Genomic DNA, 17,148 nt, shown 5'->3' on the forward strand with positions numbered 1-17,148 from the left:
AAAAAAAGAAAATTGGGAGACTTTTTCCCCCCCTTGCTGTGTCAAAGGCCACATGACCCCCTAACCCCACTCAGAGCTAAGACTCCTTTAACACATAATTTAACGAGTGTTCTTTCTCTGTAAGGAGTGTCTTTTTAAAGTAGCTTAAACAATATACCAAAATTCTTTGATAGTCCTCATGTCTTTGGTTAAAAAAAAAAAGGCGCTATGAAGATTACTCTTTTGTATTTTCACATAATAATAAAAATTACTTCCCTATGTAAATGGCCTGGTAATCCTATGAAATATTACTGTAGCACAACCAGAGAGCGTTCAGATTTCTGCCTCTCTCAGTAAAATACTTCATTTTGTATTATAGGTGAAATTCCACGAGGATTTCGGTTTCATTGTCAAACTGCAAGTAAGTATAAAAGTATGGAGTAGGATATGTATGTACCTTGTTAAGACTCACTGTTTTAAATAGAACATAAAACATAAGAGAAGTTATTGTTGGAGCATCTTCATAGAAGTGGTAGATAATGTATGTTCATCTTTAAAAAATGTTAAACTTTTATAGACTTTTTCTATACGGGGATTTTTGTTTTATTTTCTGTATAATGTATATCTTTTGGCCTCAGTAGAAGCTGCTGTTAGTGGCCAGATACTTAAAAAGTAAGCCTTCTGAGAGAGCTCAGATTATCTAGATCTAGGGCCACTGATAGGGATGTCCATTCAAAATTAAAAAAAAAAAAAAAAGGTAGAAGTTGATGCTTCAAAATAAATAGAATGATAATGGTAAACAAAAATATAGCTCTGAATTCATTTTGTAGATGAGAAAAAGGTTTTATTTTTAAGTATTTTGCATCCAAGAGACATGGTTATGCGTACATAAGCTCTTGAAATAAACTCTTCTAGAAATTAGGTTTTTAACAAATCTCCTGTTTTATTAGAATACAAATAATAATAGGTTTAATTTTTTTTACTTTAAAACAGTTACCCTGAAGTTTTCCAAATCTGCCATGACAGGCAGCTACATTGTAACATTTGTAACACTGTTTGGCATAGACGAGGATAATATTTTAGATTAATAGTTGCTTGGGCACTTTGAGTTTCTTCCAGTCTTAGTGGAAAAATATGTATTGGTCCATTTTTGTTTGCATAGAATTAGAGTTGGAGGCTGTATCATTTAAGGGAGAGATTTTTAGTAGGTCTCCTTAAATGACTTTGAGTGAAAGAATTTGTGATAAAAAAAAGGAAATAAATTCTGTAGTAGTCCCTCCAGGTATTGCATCATCTGAAATTACAGGACCAGATGAATGTAGAAACCAAGCTGGTGAACTAATTTTTACTTAAACTCTGTTTCTGGTTTGAATGCATTGGAATCCTCACTGTGTGCCAGATACTCATTTGTGAGAATATCACTGGATTTATTGTTTCTTTGCTATTTGATGGTGGTACGATTTTAAAAATCAATAATTTTTTAAAGGCTTAATTTTTATAGCCATTTCAAATTAACCAAATTAACAAAAAGTGTGGTTCTTAAAAAATATATTAAAGATCCTAGGAATGTTTTCTTAATTTATTATTCAAATGTAATTGAAACTGAGCACAGTATTTCTTATTCAGGAAACTTAAAATGTTTGGAGCTTACCAGTTTAAGCATGTGTTAAATTGCCAACTTGATAACCCTGGGAGGTGTGCCAATTAAATAAGATAAATGAGTATATTTAGTGACAATTATGTCGACGTAACTAAAAATGCCAAGCTAGTGTAAATCAAAGCTGATTAGAAGACCATGTTTCATACAGTAACACTGAAACAAATTTACATGTGGATATGATCACTCTAAGCATTAATAAGTAATGTGTATGTATGTCTGTCAAATACTCCTGTGCCATCTGGCCTTTTATAAAGTATGTGTAAGTGAAGTCAATTGAATGCTTTATGGGCATTATGGTTTAGCACATTAGAATCATAAGCAATCACAGTATTGGAAGAGATTTTGATATGAGTCTTGCGATTCTCTCTTGCCTCCATCTGTGTTCCTCTGAAAAGGTACTTGGATTCTGTATGCATGGGGAATTGGGGGGTAGATTTTAGCCCTTCTCCACTTAATCCAGAGGAGCTCTGCTTCTGTTTTTCTTTAGGGAATTTCTACTTTTAAAACAAGAAAAGCTTTGAAAGTGTCTGTTTTCAGCTTCCCACAAAAAGGTCCATCAGCTTTTAAAATTAGGCTTCTGTTCTAGTTTGCTAGCTGCCAGAATGCAACACACCAGAGACGGATTGACCTTTAATAAAAGGGGATTTATTTTGTTAGTTCTTCAGAGGAAAGGCAGCTAACTTGTAACAGAGATTCTTTCTTACATGGGAAGGCACAAGGAGATCTCTCCTGGCCTTCTCTCCAGAACTCTGGGTTCCAACAACTTTCCCTGGGCTGAGCTGCTTGGGCTGTGCTGCTTTAAACTCTCTCATTTACGCACCAGCCAGTTAAATCAAGCATCGTTCATTGCAGCAGGCACGCCTCCTAGCTGACTGCAGATGTAATGAGCAACAGATGAGGTTTGTGTACCATTGGCTCAGGTCCACAGCAACACAGCTAGGTACCTTCACCTGGCCAAGTTGACAACTGACTGTAACTACTACAGCTTCATACACAAAAAAGAATATAAGGTTCACTTAAGGTGTAAAGAATATTAATGAACACCAGTGCGTCCACTGTCAGCTGAAGAAATAGCACATAGCCATTGAAGGTCACTGTCTTTTCCTGATTGCAGCCCCTTCTCTTTTTATGAGAGACCACAATGATGAATTTTGTGCTAATCATTTCCTTTCTTTTCTGAATAATTTTTACTTTGTATACATATTTATATAAATGATGTATTTAATTTTTCTCATTTGCTTTTACGTATTTTGTGTGTGTGTATATTTTAACTAAGCAATCTATTTTTCCCCATTTTTCTATTGGATTGTCTTTTACTGGTTTGTGTAAGTTTATCATATCTGTTATTGGTTTTTAAGTCATGTTCATGTATCTTTTTTTAGTTTGTGCTTTGTATTTCTTCGTGGTGTTTTATGAACAGATATTTTTATTTTTAACTTAGCAAATATATCACTCTTTCCCCTTATAATTTATGATTATGATGTTGTAAGAATTCTCCCCTACCCTGAAGTTATGCAGGACTGTGGTCTTGATATACTTCTAAAAGTTATCAAGTTTTGTTTTTCTTGTCTAAGTCCTTATTCCACCTGGAATTGACTTGGTGTGGTGTGAGGTAGAGATTATTCATTTTTTTCCAATATGGATGATTAGTTGTCTCAGAATCCTTTCCCTAATAGTCATCAAATGTCATATGTTGTTTATGTGTGGGTTTTTTTTTTTTTTTTGTCTGTTATGTTCTGTTGGTCTCCTTGGTTTTGGTGTCAATACCATATTCTTAACTGCAATAGTTTGATAGTATTTATCTATTTACACATGTACCCTAACCCTAGTTCTTTTAGATTCTAATGAATTTCCTTGAACCTTTGCTCCTCTGTACGCAATTTAGGATCGGTTTATCACATTTCACAGAAAGCCTTGTTGGGATTTAGATAGGATCATCTTTAAATCTATAGATTATTTTGGAGAAAATGTACATACATTTTGATATTGACTCTTTCTATCTGGTAACATGAGGTTACTCTTATTTTTTAGGTCTTTACAGTATTTCAATAAAATTTTATAATTATTCCCATAATGATCTTCAGATCTTTTGTCAAGTTTATAGCTTATTTTACCCTTTTAGTTGCTGTTAAAAGTGATGTCTCTTTTGAAATTTTATTTTCTAATTGTTTGCTTTGGATTTTGATTTTATCCCAATCATTGCTGGCCTCTAATTATGAATTTTTATAGCTTCTTGGTTTTTTAGTTTGATCTTTGTAGTGGCTTATCTTTTTTTCTAATCTGCATATCTTTATTTTTTAATTTTTAAATTTGTTTTGTCTTAGTTTGCTGGCTCGGACCTCTAGTTCCTAGTGTTTCACAAAGGAGTATGCTGTTTGCTATAATTTTCTTTTACTATTTATTTATTCCGTTATCAAGATAAAGAAGTTCCCTTCTATTCCCAGTTTGGTTAGAGAGAGATCAGTTGCAAATTTTTTTTTTTTTTTTTTTTTTTAAAGGAAAGACAGAGAGAAGGAAGGAAGGATAGAAGGAAGGAAGGAAGGAAGAAAGGGAAACATCTTTAAACATTTTCTTGTTTTATTGTATTTTGTTTTTCCGTTTTTTGTTACATGGGCTAGGGCCGGGAATCGAACCGAGGTCCTCCGGCATAGCAGGCAAGCACTTTGCCCGCTGAGCCACCGCGGCCCGCCATTTGCAAATTTTAATGAATGCTCTTTCTGTACCCAGAATGATTTTTTTTTGTTCATATGGTGATTTGCTAAGTTAAACCAACCTTGCATTACAGAACAAACCCTACGCAGTCACAGTATGTCTGTTAAATTGCTGAGTTTGGTTTGCTAATATTTTGTTTTAGGATTAGTGCCTTTATATTAAAGACTCAGATTAACCTAATCTAATTTTATGAAGATTATTTTGCCATCATAAAATTGTTGGGAAGGGTTCTCACTTTGTAGTTGAAAAATATTTTTAATATTAGTATGATATGTTCCATACAATTCACCTGCAAAACCTTGTGGATCACCAAGGTACTAGGTCTCGGGAGGAACTCTTAAAGCATAAAAAATTGGTACAGAGTGCCCGGTATACTATCAGAACCTTTCATTTGAAGAGGTGCTATTGTCTAAAGATAAAGATTACGCTAAAAATGTTTATTTGTAAAAGAAAGTCATAGTAAATTAGTAGAGCAGTGCTGTCTTTACCCATTGGAGTTGTACAGAATGGTCATTGAGTCTAGCAGTTACTCTAATTTGGAATAAATGTTTAGAAAAGAACATCCAAAGTAGCCAAGAAATGCTTGAAAAAGAACCATGAGCTATGGAGAAATTTTTTGACTATTAGACCCATACATTTACCAAGCTGTAGAAATTTAAACAGATGTGATATGGGCATAGGAATTTTAAAAAATGAGACTAACAATAGAATCTGAAAATAGAGCCATATAAATATGGAGACTTAATTTATTACAAAGGTGGCATTTCAAAACAGTTGAAAAAGAATGGGGGAATTAGCCCAATATTATTGACTCATTTGGATACCCGTTTGAAAATAAAAGTTAGACTTTTCCTACCAAATACACATTGTAAATTTCAGATGGAATAAAGAATTAAATGTTTAAAAAAAGAAATACAAAGTTATAAATGTATTAAAGAAATTATAGGAGAATGCTTATAATCTTAGAATAGAGAAAACTGGAGAAAGGGAGAAAGAAAACTCTGTAGTAGGAGAAAATAAACATGCGTGTGTCACAGTCATTTAAGAAATGCTTGAGATCTATCATGTGCTAAGCAGTGTTCTACTAGATATTGAGGATAAGTGAACATATGTAATCCCTGCCTTTCTGAAATTTGTATTTTCATGGAGAAGGCAAACAAAAGTAAATTAAATGTATGTAAATGTGATAAATGATAGGCAAAAAAAAATTAACAAAATAAGGGGAATTGGGGAAGGAGGATATCAGTAGTATCTAATAATCTGGTTAAAACCATTTTCCATATGTTTGAAAAACATCATTTAGTATTTCCCTCAGTGAAGAGTTTGGTGATAAAATGTGTTTTGTCTGTCTATTTTATTTCACTTTTTTATTAGAGAAATTGTCACTTTTCTTAAAAAATTTTTTGACTAGTTTAGAATTCTAGATTGGTATTTTTCTTCAGCACCTTAACTACATAATGCAAGTTTTCTCTGATCACCTTTGTTCCTATTGAAAGTTTAACTCAGTTTTATTGTTGCTCCTTTGGCAATAAATCCATCTTATATCTCTGGCTACTTTTATGATTTTCTTTTGTTTGATTTTCAGCAGCTTTTCTTTGGTTTGTCTCAGTGTGGTTTTATTTCTAATTTATCGTTCTTGAGGCTGGTTGTAGTACTTGCTATCTTTCATCAGTTTTGGAAAATTAACACTAATTTATTTATTGAAATATTGCTTCTGTCTCATTCTCTCTCTCACTTGGGATCCCAGTTACATGAATATTAGAATTTTTCACTGTATTCTCTTACATTATTTTGTACGTTTTCCATTTACTTGTCTCTCCATTATTTTGGATGTTTTCTTCTGTATCTTCTAGTCTCGTAATTGTCTCTTAGTTGTGTCAAATCACCTGTTAAATCCATCCTTTGGATTCTTAATCTTTGTTACTGTGTTTTCAGTTTTTTGTATTTGTATTTCTTTTTTAAGGTTCTGCTGAAATTATATTGTTTTTAATTTCCCTGAAATAATAAGCCTAGTTATTTTAAAATTTTATGTCTGATAACCCTGTTACAGAGGTTTTTTTTAAATCTCTTTTTATAGACTCTTGGTTATTTTGATGTTCTGATAAGTTCAGATGTTCTTCATATGTTTAGTTATTTTTAATTGAGTGCCAAATAGTGTATATGAAAACTTATTCCTCTCCAAAGATTTGTGATTGTTTCTGGCAGAAAGCTGAAGTTACTTGCCATCTCAAATTACCTTAATTCAATTTTAGGGATTGAAATCATTTAAAATTGGGTTTCAAACCTTACCAAGGATCAGTCTATTTCTAGTTGTTTACTAAAAAAAAGTGAGAGAGAGAATGAGTTGAAGCTATATTTCAATAAATAAATTTCTAGTTGTTTACTAAAAATTTACATAAAAATATGCTGGAAGATTATCAGCATGAACAATGGAAGCCAGAAGATAATGGAATAATATTTAAATATTCTTTTCCTCTAGCTCTGGGTTTTTTGAAAACTCTGCTCAGTTTCTTTACTTCTGGGTCTCTCCTTCCTTAATTGACAAAGGCATCTATGGGAAAAACAATCACAAATGCCAGATACAGCTTTCTAGGATTTATTCTTCTCTAAGATCTGGGCCCCATAATTCTTTGCTGCATTATCTCTTCAGTGCTGTCTAGCTTTTACCTAGTCTCTTATTATCAGAAGTAGGACTCATCCTTATCCTTTTTTGTAGTTTCTAATTCATTACTTAATCTTCTCAACTATAATAAATGATTGTTTAAAATTTGTGAAGTCTGTATCTAATAACTTCAGTATCTGGAGTCCCTGTTGGGTCTCTATATCAGTTTTGTTTTGGTTCTCGTCGTTTCTTTGTATACCTGGTTATTCATATAATGTATTTGGGAAAAAAATTATTTGTCTTTTGAGGCCTGTGATGTTACCTTCTTCTGGAAAGGATTTATGTTGGCTTCTTCCAGACACATAGAGGACACTAGCAAGCCAACCCCCAAAATCTTTTAGAAGCATACTGCTCAGGTATTTATTTAGCTTTCTCTTCTGGAACAGGCAAATGAGACCAGGGAAAGAACTGCCCCAAAAGCTAGGCTTACCTATGGAACTGCTTTATTTAGTGGCATCTTGACCCAGTAATTCACTGCTGTGTGCACTCTTGATATCCTCAAGTGTTCTTATTCTTTTGTGGAAGTGTTGGTCTGAATTACCTGGCTCATTTTTTGTTTTGTTTGTTTGTTTACAAACATGGAAATCATCATCTAGCCTTTTTAAAAGCAGTCATTACTGTGAATTTCTTTGGTCTTATTAATAAAACAGATTTATAAAAGGCAGTATGGTAATAGTGAAAACACTGTAAGCTTAGTCACTTAAACCAGGGTTTGAGTCCTGACTCCACTATTCACTAGGTATTAACTTACTAACTTCTGTGATTTTTCAGTTGTCTCTTCTTTAACATGTGTATATCACCTACCTCATAGGGTGGTTTTAAGATTATGAGATAAAATATGTGAAGTACCTAGCCCAAACAGGCTTTTGCTAAAAGTGCTTAAATATGAGTTACCCATTATTTCTTCCTGTGTCACTCCCCACCCACTCCCATCCCCCATACCTGCCCCATAATCTTTGTCCTGGTTAAATTTTGAACTCCTTCCTCCTCTTTATTTCCTTCAGGTGATTCTAGTCACAAGATTCCCATTTCAAACTTTGAATCTGGGCATGACCAAGCTACTGTGTTAAAAAACCTTTATAAATTTGTTCATCCAAGTCCAGGGATCTGGCCACCTATCTATTGCAAGGTAATTTCAGTTTAAGAGTTTCTTTTGAAGATCCAGAAAGCAGTTGTGCTGTGTATTAATTGTGTGTGTTGAAAAATGTTCATTCTGAATAATTTTAAATGTAATTAGGTATAATGCCTTTTTTCTGGTTTTGGAGAGATTTTGGAGACTGCAAAAGCTGAATTTATTTCTCCTTTCATAGATCTCATGGTTTTTCTGAGTTCATGCTTCTGAAATATCTTTATCTTTTTCCCTTGAAGAATGGATGTTCTAGTTTGTATACTAATTCTTCTAAGCAAGATTATTTTGATTTAAAAGAGCAACAGTCTCTTGCCTTTCTTTTTAAAATGTTTTAGTACTTTTTTTTTTTTCCCATGGGCAGGCACTGGGACTCAAACCCGGGTCTCCACAACAGGCGAGAACTCTACCTGCTGAGCTACCATGGCCTGCCCTCTGTTTAAGATTTTTAGAGAGACTCTATTTGTTCTTTATTTTGTTTAAATTCTTTTAGGCTAAGAGTCAAAGAATTGGATTTTCCTTACTACTTGTTAGTATAACTGAGAACAGGTTACCTAATCTTTTTCTGAACACTGGTTTCTTCATTTGGCTAGCTTAAGTCTCACTTGTTTTTCATAAAATATGTTAATTGTTAATATAAATGTAATTCTTTATTAATAGCAGTGGTCTTTTCTAACATATGTTGCTTGTTTTTATAGTTCTTCATTCACTTATCATAGACTCTTCAGTTTCTCCCATCCCCAGTTTGAAAGGACAGCATTAATTAAAAGTAGCTCAAAATAGGAGAAAAGTAACAAGTACAAGATGTCTTGTTTTTCCTTCTCCAGTCTGATGATAGACCCAGAGTCAACTGGTGTTTGAAGCATATGGCAAAGGCATCAGGTAAGAAACTCTTAGCCATTGCAAAAGTGTCTCATAATACCTGTATTTGTTTTCACTTTGATCATGTTTCCAGTACCTAAATTCGCACCAATTTTATATTTTTCTATTTACTAATGGAAGAAATCAGGCAAGATCTAGAACTTCTCACTGTAGAGGACCTTGTAGTGGGGATCTACCAGAAAAAATTTCTCAAGGAACCTTCTAAGACCTGGGTTCGGAGCCTTCTAGATGTGGCCATGTGGGATTATTCTAGCAACACAAGGTACATGTAGTGATTTTATGCTTCTTTTCTGAACTGAGAAAATACGGTAGAATTAGTCATATGTGTCTTTTTATGCATTATTTTCCTGTAAAACTTTAAAAACAAATTTCCTTGAATATAAAATTCCGTTGATTCTAGGCTACAGTGTTATTTTTAGATACCATTAAAGATTTTTTAAATTGCCAAATAAACTGGCACACTGCTGTTTTATCACTTACGTTTCCATACTAATAAAATAATTTTTTAGATTTATTTTAGATTATTTCTTACTGTATATAACTCTTGTAAAAAAGGAATATATAAGTGAAATTAAGTCAACCTATTTTTCACTGTGAAATAATTTCAGACTTAAACACTGCAAGAATAGTACAAAGAAGCCCCATATAACCGTTTTTCAGATTCCCTAATTGTTATCGTTTTAATACATTTTCTTTATCATTTTTTCTCTAAATATATGCGTGTTGGTTATTCTAAAATGAACTATGTTAGTGGAAGTTGCAGACTTGATGCCCCTTTACCCCTAAATACTTCAGGGTGTGCTTCCTAAGAACAATAACATTCTCTTAAATCATCACAGTATAATTATAAAAATCAGGGTATTATGATCAATAAAAGTACTATTATATAATTTGAAGAACATACTCATTTTTGCCAGTGGTCCCAATAAAGGCTTTTATAAGCAGTTTTTTTCATTTTAAAATTTGTTTAGAAGTCCACAAGGTAATTTCTCATGATTTTTAAATTTTCTTGTTTCAATGGTTATTTTTTCTTTTTTTCCCTAATCCATTTAGCAGTTTGTCTATTTTTTTTTTTTTTCCAAAACAGAATTTGAATTTATTAGATCTGTTTTCTGTTCTCTTCCTCATTCATTTTTGCTTTTATCTTTTTTCTTTGGTACTTTGTGGTTCTTTTTCTAGTTTTTTGGCTTAGGAATTTAATTCAGTTTTGTTGATAAGTGCTTAGTAGAATGGATTTTCTATCATTGCTTTCAGTTTATCTCATAGATTCTTTTATATAGTATTCTCATTGTCATTTAAGATTCTGTAATTCCAACTCTCTTTTAAACCCAGTAGCTGTTTAATAGGAAGCTTTTAAATGTCCAGGTGGAAAGACCTTTCTAAAGGTTTTATTAGTAAATTCTAACATCAAGCATTGTGGTTAGAGTATTATTTGTAATATTTATACTTTATGGAAGTTACTGGTGTTGGGGGTTTTCTTTTTTCCTCCTAACCTGATATCTAATCAGTTTCTGTGAATGTTGTGTGGACATGTGAGAAGAAAGACTATGCGTTATTATGAGGGTTGTTATACATTTCAAATTAGTTAAGTTGGACTTTTAAAATTGTGGTCCAAGTGGAGGTTGACACAATGGGAAATTGAACCATGATGCATGAGAAAAGATAGTTTTGTCATTCACAGTTCCCAGAGAGAGGGGGTACGGTGACTGGTCAACAGGAATTCTGCAGGGTGTGTAGTCTGCTTGGGAGGCTCAGCCAGTGGGTGGGGAGCACACAACAGAGCAAATGGGCTTGTGCCTTTATTGTGATTCAGGAATGGAGGTTAGTAGATCTCCCATGGGAGTCAAGGATTGGTTTAAAGCAACCTTGAATAAAAAGGGAAAGAAATGGGGGTCTGAAGACAGTGGAGATTGTTAGCTTATCATGTAGGGACATCTGTGGGTTCAGGTTGTAGCTACAGATGTAGGTTTGAGCTCTGAGAAGTTGAAGTCCCAGCAGTGGAAAACTTTACTAACCAGATCAAAGGTCAGTGTTGAGGCATGTGGCTTAGCTAAAGTAAGATAGGTGCCGAGGCAGCACACCCAGTTTTGATAGTTGTAATCATTCATCCCTTGATGCTTCAGCATCATTTATTTGGAGGAGTGTGGCAGTAAGGGTGACTGATACATTTGCTGCCAGGGGCTTAGCATTATTGAGTCAGTACGTAAGGTACCTAGGGATATTAATTATTATAAAAATGCCAATAAATAGTAAAACTAAGAACAAATGGCTTTGGGTAGCTATTCCCCCCACCCTCTAGGAAATAGCCAGAGAAAATGTTGGAAGTTTTGAAATATCTGTTGAAAACCTTTGGTTTTATCGTGAAACACCTTAATCTCTTGAGCCATCTTTTATAAGTTGATTTTGACTTGCCCTGAAATATTAATATACATGCAGCAGGAGGTGCTTCTTATGACACAGTACTCCCTTCTTTGGCCAAGAATTACTCTAAAGCTAGGCTGTTATCAAGACTACCTGAATTAGGAAGTCTATTCCTCAGCCCTATTAGCATACCGAGGAATGGGCTATCAGGCGAACGACTGAGGGCAAATTTGTGGGCCTCAGAGATGTTGGAAGGTTGTCCCTGTTCTCTAATGTTAAAGATACAATGTTTTGATTGCCAGTAGGGGACAGCATAGCACCAGGCAGTATTGGGAGGCACAACTCAGGTGGCAAGCATCGCCATGGTTAGGCAGTCTGTCATTTTAGCCAAGTGGTATTCTGACAGTTTTCCCATTTCTCAAGGCAGTGTTTAGATTCATTAGCATAGGGGTGGCTCTGGTTGATCAGGATTATGTTGTAGCAGTGGGTGACCCTTGGTATGGTTTTGGGCAGTGTCATCCTCATTGATAAACTTGTGGGTTGGGGCAGTATTCTCTTAGGTGGTGATGTCGGGGGGGGGCCAAATGTGGGAAAGGTATCCATCCAGGTAACCATCCAAAACGTATGGGGAGTTTTGACGTGGGCTATTAAATACAATTGAGCAGCTCTAGTCTTGATATCTCTGCAGGTTTCTGTAAAAGATTGTCATCACAAGACTTTTAAGGGGTATTGTGGGATGTACTTAGCAAAGGTAACTGCATGTTTCTGCAGGGCCTCTCACATTACCCACCACAGGGAGAATATGTCCAAGCTCTTGCCTTGGAACAGTATGTCCAGCAAGATAGAGCAGAAGAAAATTAAGCCATGCATGTTTGATTTTATTACATTTGTGAGGCCATTTGTGTTGTATGAGAATCTCATTTAGGTTATGCCCTGGAATGGGAATCAGTCAAGCATTGTTGCCAATGGATATATATATATGTTGGATATATATCTTTGAAATGTGTGTTGGATAACTTTGGGCCATTAGCTACACGTTGTGGGATGCTGAGCATAGGCAGTTGAGGAGTAGCTGGTGATCTCCTCTGTCCCATTCATGGTGCAATTTTAAGCTTAACAGAGTATTGTTTGAGCATTCCTGGGCCTGTGTGGTGAGACCTCATGGGTCAGTAAATTAGTCTATGACCCATGCAGCCAGCAAAAATGCTAAAACCTAGAGCCAGCATAATCATTAACATACCAGGCAGGGAGGGCCAGCTGCTGAGCCTGCTGTTTGTATCATGACAATCAGACATGGTGGTTTTCCTCCCTTTCAAGAAATTGTACCCTGCTTTCTCTCACAGCTTGCTTTATGTCTGGTGCTTGTCAGCCCCAGTGTCGTGTCTTGTTTGGCAATAGGTACCTGTGCCAGGGTAAAAGGAGGTCATTTTTTTATGTGACCAGACATAACTTCTCTTCACCTCTAAAGGTGACCCAGACCATCACACTGTTTGATCTGGGAGCAATAATCTATACTTCCTGGTAGTTCTGTTAGTGATGAGAAGTGGTTCTATGTAATTAACATGGCAGCAGGAGAAGGGTTTATTTTACTTCCACACCTACCACTCCTGTGGAACATGACCCATCTATGAAGTGCCAGTGTCTGAGTTTGGAGCACACTTTAGTAACTGTCACAACCTTTAGTAACTGTCTTGGTCAGTCGTGGGCCTAGAGACAATACCTTTTTATGTTCCTACTCTATCAGGGCCAAGGAACCTCTGAGCCTTGAAGTATCATGGGTCTAGACTACCAGTTGTTAGGAGAAACTTTAGGAGCCCGAGTGGGAAGTCTCTGAAGAACCTGCTGTGCAGAAAGGAATTTTAGGTAGATTATCAGCAGTGTCAGTGAACAGTAATTCCTGTGTGGTGAGTAGAGCATGTGGAAATGGGTGAGACTGCAAGCTATTTCCAATTGTAGAGCACTGGCCCAAGGACCTTCCTTGTGTATGAAAATTATTCTGTTTCTGTTGGCCTGACCTCCCTGCTCCCAGCTCCTTGGTCACCACCCAAGAGTTAGTAAAGATTCACAGATTGGGCAACTGGTGGCTCAGAGCATCCTGGAGGGCTAATTGAACTGCTTCCAACTCTGCCAACTTCTCAGACTCCATGCAGTCATCTTAGGTAACAAGGTGTTTGAGGCCAGGTGATACACCATGGCCCTCCAGCGAGCTGCATCATATTCAGTGATAGTGTCACTATCATTGCGTTATACTAGCAGACAGTTGGTCCAAGGGGCCTCCCACTTGGCTTGAAGAGGAGCAGTGAGGGCACCATCACCAGCTTCTCAAGATTCATGGACAAGAGGCTGAGCATGGGGAAAGCCACATCTTGCTATAATTTGGAAAGGCCCTGTTTGTCATGTTTAGCCTTTACCTGCAAGTATCATTTCCATATTACCACTGAGGCTTCAGTGACCACACTGAGCTTCTAATAAGAGTTATCTCTCATCCATGGCGTTATAGGAATTTGTGTGCACAGGCTGACCAATGTGGTCTTGTTAAGTGCCTCCATCTCTAGAAAAGAACAGTAAACAGCCAGGATCTATATTCTCTAAGGGGGTATGTCAATTGGTGGACAAGGGGAGTCCCTTAATCCAAAGAGCCCATAGGAAATGTTGGTTATGCTTAATCCAAAGACTCCAAGATGCATAATTTGAAGTAGCTAAGACCTCTTATGTAAAATCCATTTCTGGTGGGGAAAAGGGGTATGACTTGTGAAATGGCCCGTTGTGCCAATGCTGAGGTTTATTATTAGGCTCTTCTCAGGGAAAGCAGTATATGTAGTGATTTTCCATGTGAGCTGTACAAGATGTAAGATGTGTTACCACCAGAATAAGAAAAATTCCTGATAGGTGTTCTGCATGTCTTAGTGAGCTTGTGTTTGATGGTAATAGGAACTTGTTTCCTCTTAGAAGACCACATGATCTATAAGAATTTGACAGAGTTTGGCCCTTGTATTTTCTGGGTGCTATTGCCCAACCTTATTCCTGTAAATATTGTATGCGTGTTGCTAGGTCCTCTCAGCGGCCCTCTTTAGTTTTTTGTTTGTTTTCAAAAACTTAATTCTGAAAAATAACATATATACAAAAAAGCAATAAGTTTCAAAGCATATCACATGATTATTTATAGAACAGATTTGAGAGTTCATATGGGTTTCAGTTCCATAATTTTAGGTTTTTCCTTCTGGTTGCTCCACGACACTGGACATTAAAAGAAATATCAATATAATGATTTAGGAATTATACTCATTTGTTAAATCCTATCTTCTCTTTTGTAACTTCACCTTATCCTTCTATTCTTTTTTATATAATATACTCATATACCATGTAGTCATCCAAAGTGTACAATCAGTCATTCACAGTATCATCATACAACTGTCATTTATCATCACAGTCAAATTTTTTGTGAAAAATAAAATATATACAGAACAATAAATCTCAAAGCACATGGCAACAGGTAGTTGTAGAACAGATTTCAGAGTTTGGTATGGGTTATAGTTCTACAGTTTTACTTCCAGCTGCTTGAAGATACTAGAGGCTAGAAGAGATATCAATTTAATGATTCAGCAGTGATATCATTTGTTAAACCCTGCCTTCTCTGAATAACTCCATCGTCTCCTTTGATCTTTCTTCCACTCTTTAAGGGTATTTGGGCTATACCTGTTCTAACTTTTTCATGTTGGAAGGGGCTGTTGATAATATGGAATAGGGAGATGGAACCAGTTGATGATCTGGAAAGGCTGGCCCTTCTGCATTTCAGGACTTATCTGGTCCAGGGACCCATTTGGAGGTTGTAGGTTTCTGAAAAGTTACCCTAGTGTATGGAACCTTTGTAGAATCTTATATATCGCCCTAGGTGTTCTTTAGGATAGGCAGGAATGGTTTTGGTTGGAGTTTGGCAAGTTATGATAGGTAGCAGCGTCTAACTGTAGTGTGTGTATGAGTAGCTTCTCAACTCTATTTGAATTCTCTCAGCCACTGATACCTTTTTGTTCCATTTCTTTTCCCACTTTTGGTCAGGTTGGCATTGTTGTTCCCACAGTACCAAGGCTGTGGAATGATCCTTGGGAGTCATCTCCTACACTGCCAGGGAGACTTTCACCCCTGGATGTCATGTCCCAAGTAGAGGGGAGGGCAAAAACAAACATTTTGTTTGTTTTGTGTTTGATTTTTGCTTGCTTTGTTTGTTTTGTTGAGGGAAGTGTGTGGACCGGGAATCAAACCCAGGTCTTCTCCGTGTCAGGTGAGAATTCTACCACTGAACTACCCTTGCACACCTACCAATGCTTTTTGATTATCTGCTTTATATACTCTGGAATGTATCCAGGAGTTACAGTAAGCTCTACAAGATTAAAGGCCCTCATTCTTATTCTGGACTCCCTGTGTTTGGATTGTTTAAATGATCTTTCCAGACAGGTTGAATTAGATTGTGTGCTACAGAAAATTTAGGTTCTGGACAAAATAACACTTTCTTCCTTTAGTCTCAAAGAATAGATGAAGTTTTAAAATATAGACAATGTCTTACTTATCCTGGTGTTCTGAATTACCTAAATCCTGACCTTTAGAGATAGAAGATAAGGCTTCGTTCTTATCTATAATACCAGGTTATACATATATCAGACAGCCTCTCAAAATCTGGAAGTTGCAATTACTACTCCAGACTAAATGTGACTGCTATAAAAGCTTACAGTTTAGGCCCCTGTTTTCTTTTAAGTATTTTCTAAATGAGATCATACAATATTTGCTCTTTTATTTCTGGCATGTTTTGCCTCACTGAATGTCCCACAGGTTCATTCACAGTGTTGGATGTGCGACTTCTTTCCTTCTTGTGGCAGCACACTATTTGATCAGCCCTCTTTAGTTTTGCCCCTAAATTGGTTTGGAGATATGCTGTATAGTATCAGTATTTCATGGTTTTGTTTTTTTGTGTTTGTATTTTTAAAGATAGCTTAAAATCTTGGTGGCAGAGGTTAGGATTCTTGAGTTATTGGAACATGTTGACCAAGTCTATCACAGCAAAGTAATTGCCAAGTTCCTTTTTGTATATTTTTATTAATTAGATGGTGTTAGGAGTAGGAGCTTTGATTTGAATGTCCAATCAAGTAAAATTTCAAGTTTCAGTTCCCAGTTAGGGTCCCCTTTTGGGGCCCTGCTTGACCTTATGTGTGATGATAGGAAAGATCTATGGTTCCTGCTGACTGAACTCATAGGCAGCCACCTGTCACTGGACTAGTAGTCAACTTCCTTTCTTTGAACCATGTCGCAGTCAACTTAATTAGGTTTGGGATCTGTTTCTATTAGCATGGTGGTGTGACCATTAAGGAGATTCCCTAACGCACAGTACAAGGAGGCAGAGCAAGATGGTGGCTTAGTGAGGTGTGAAATTTAGTTCATCCTCCACAGCAGCTAGTAAATAGCCAGGAACAGTATAGAACAACTGCTGGGGGCACATCAGTGACTGGACACACACAGTACACCAGCCTGGACCCAGTGGAACAACTGAGACACCCCACACCAAACTGGAAGCTCTCTCAGCCTCCAGCACTGCCCCAGGTAAGGGTGAAATTAGGCTTGTATGAGAGACAAAGTAAGTAGTCAGGTGAAAGGAGTTAATTCCCTGAAGAATGTATCTACCCCAAGAGAAAGGTGGGGCCCAGCTCAAATGGAATTCCTTCTTCAAGGAATTTAGGCCTTGAAGCAATTAAAGCCATCGTATTAACTCACCTCTGT

The 17,148-nt window shown here is 36.2% G+C and overlaps 1 protein-coding gene across 1 annotated transcript in view; it reads left to right on the forward strand.

Moving 5' to 3' along the window:
• Positions 1-17,148, forward strand: part of MAEL (maelstrom spermatogenic transposon silencer) — a 77,318-nt gene that overhangs the window by 3,888 nt on the left and 56,282 nt on the right. The window contains exons 5-8 of the mRNA XM_077156850.1: positions 359-400; positions 8,018-8,142; positions 8,967-9,021; positions 9,142-9,283. Coding sequence (XP_077012965.1) covers positions 359-400; positions 8,018-8,142; positions 8,967-9,021; positions 9,142-9,283 — 364 coding nt within the window. The remainder of the gene's footprint in view (positions 1-358; positions 401-8,017; positions 8,143-8,966; positions 9,022-9,141; positions 9,284-17,148) is intronic.

Source organism: Tamandua tetradactyla, chromosome 4, assembly GCF_023851605.1.
Source record: "Tamandua tetradactyla isolate mTamTet1 chromosome 4, mTamTet1.pri, whole genome shotgun sequence".
Lineage (NCBI taxonomy): Eukaryota > Metazoa > Chordata > Mammalia > Pilosa > Myrmecophagidae > Tamandua > Tamandua tetradactyla.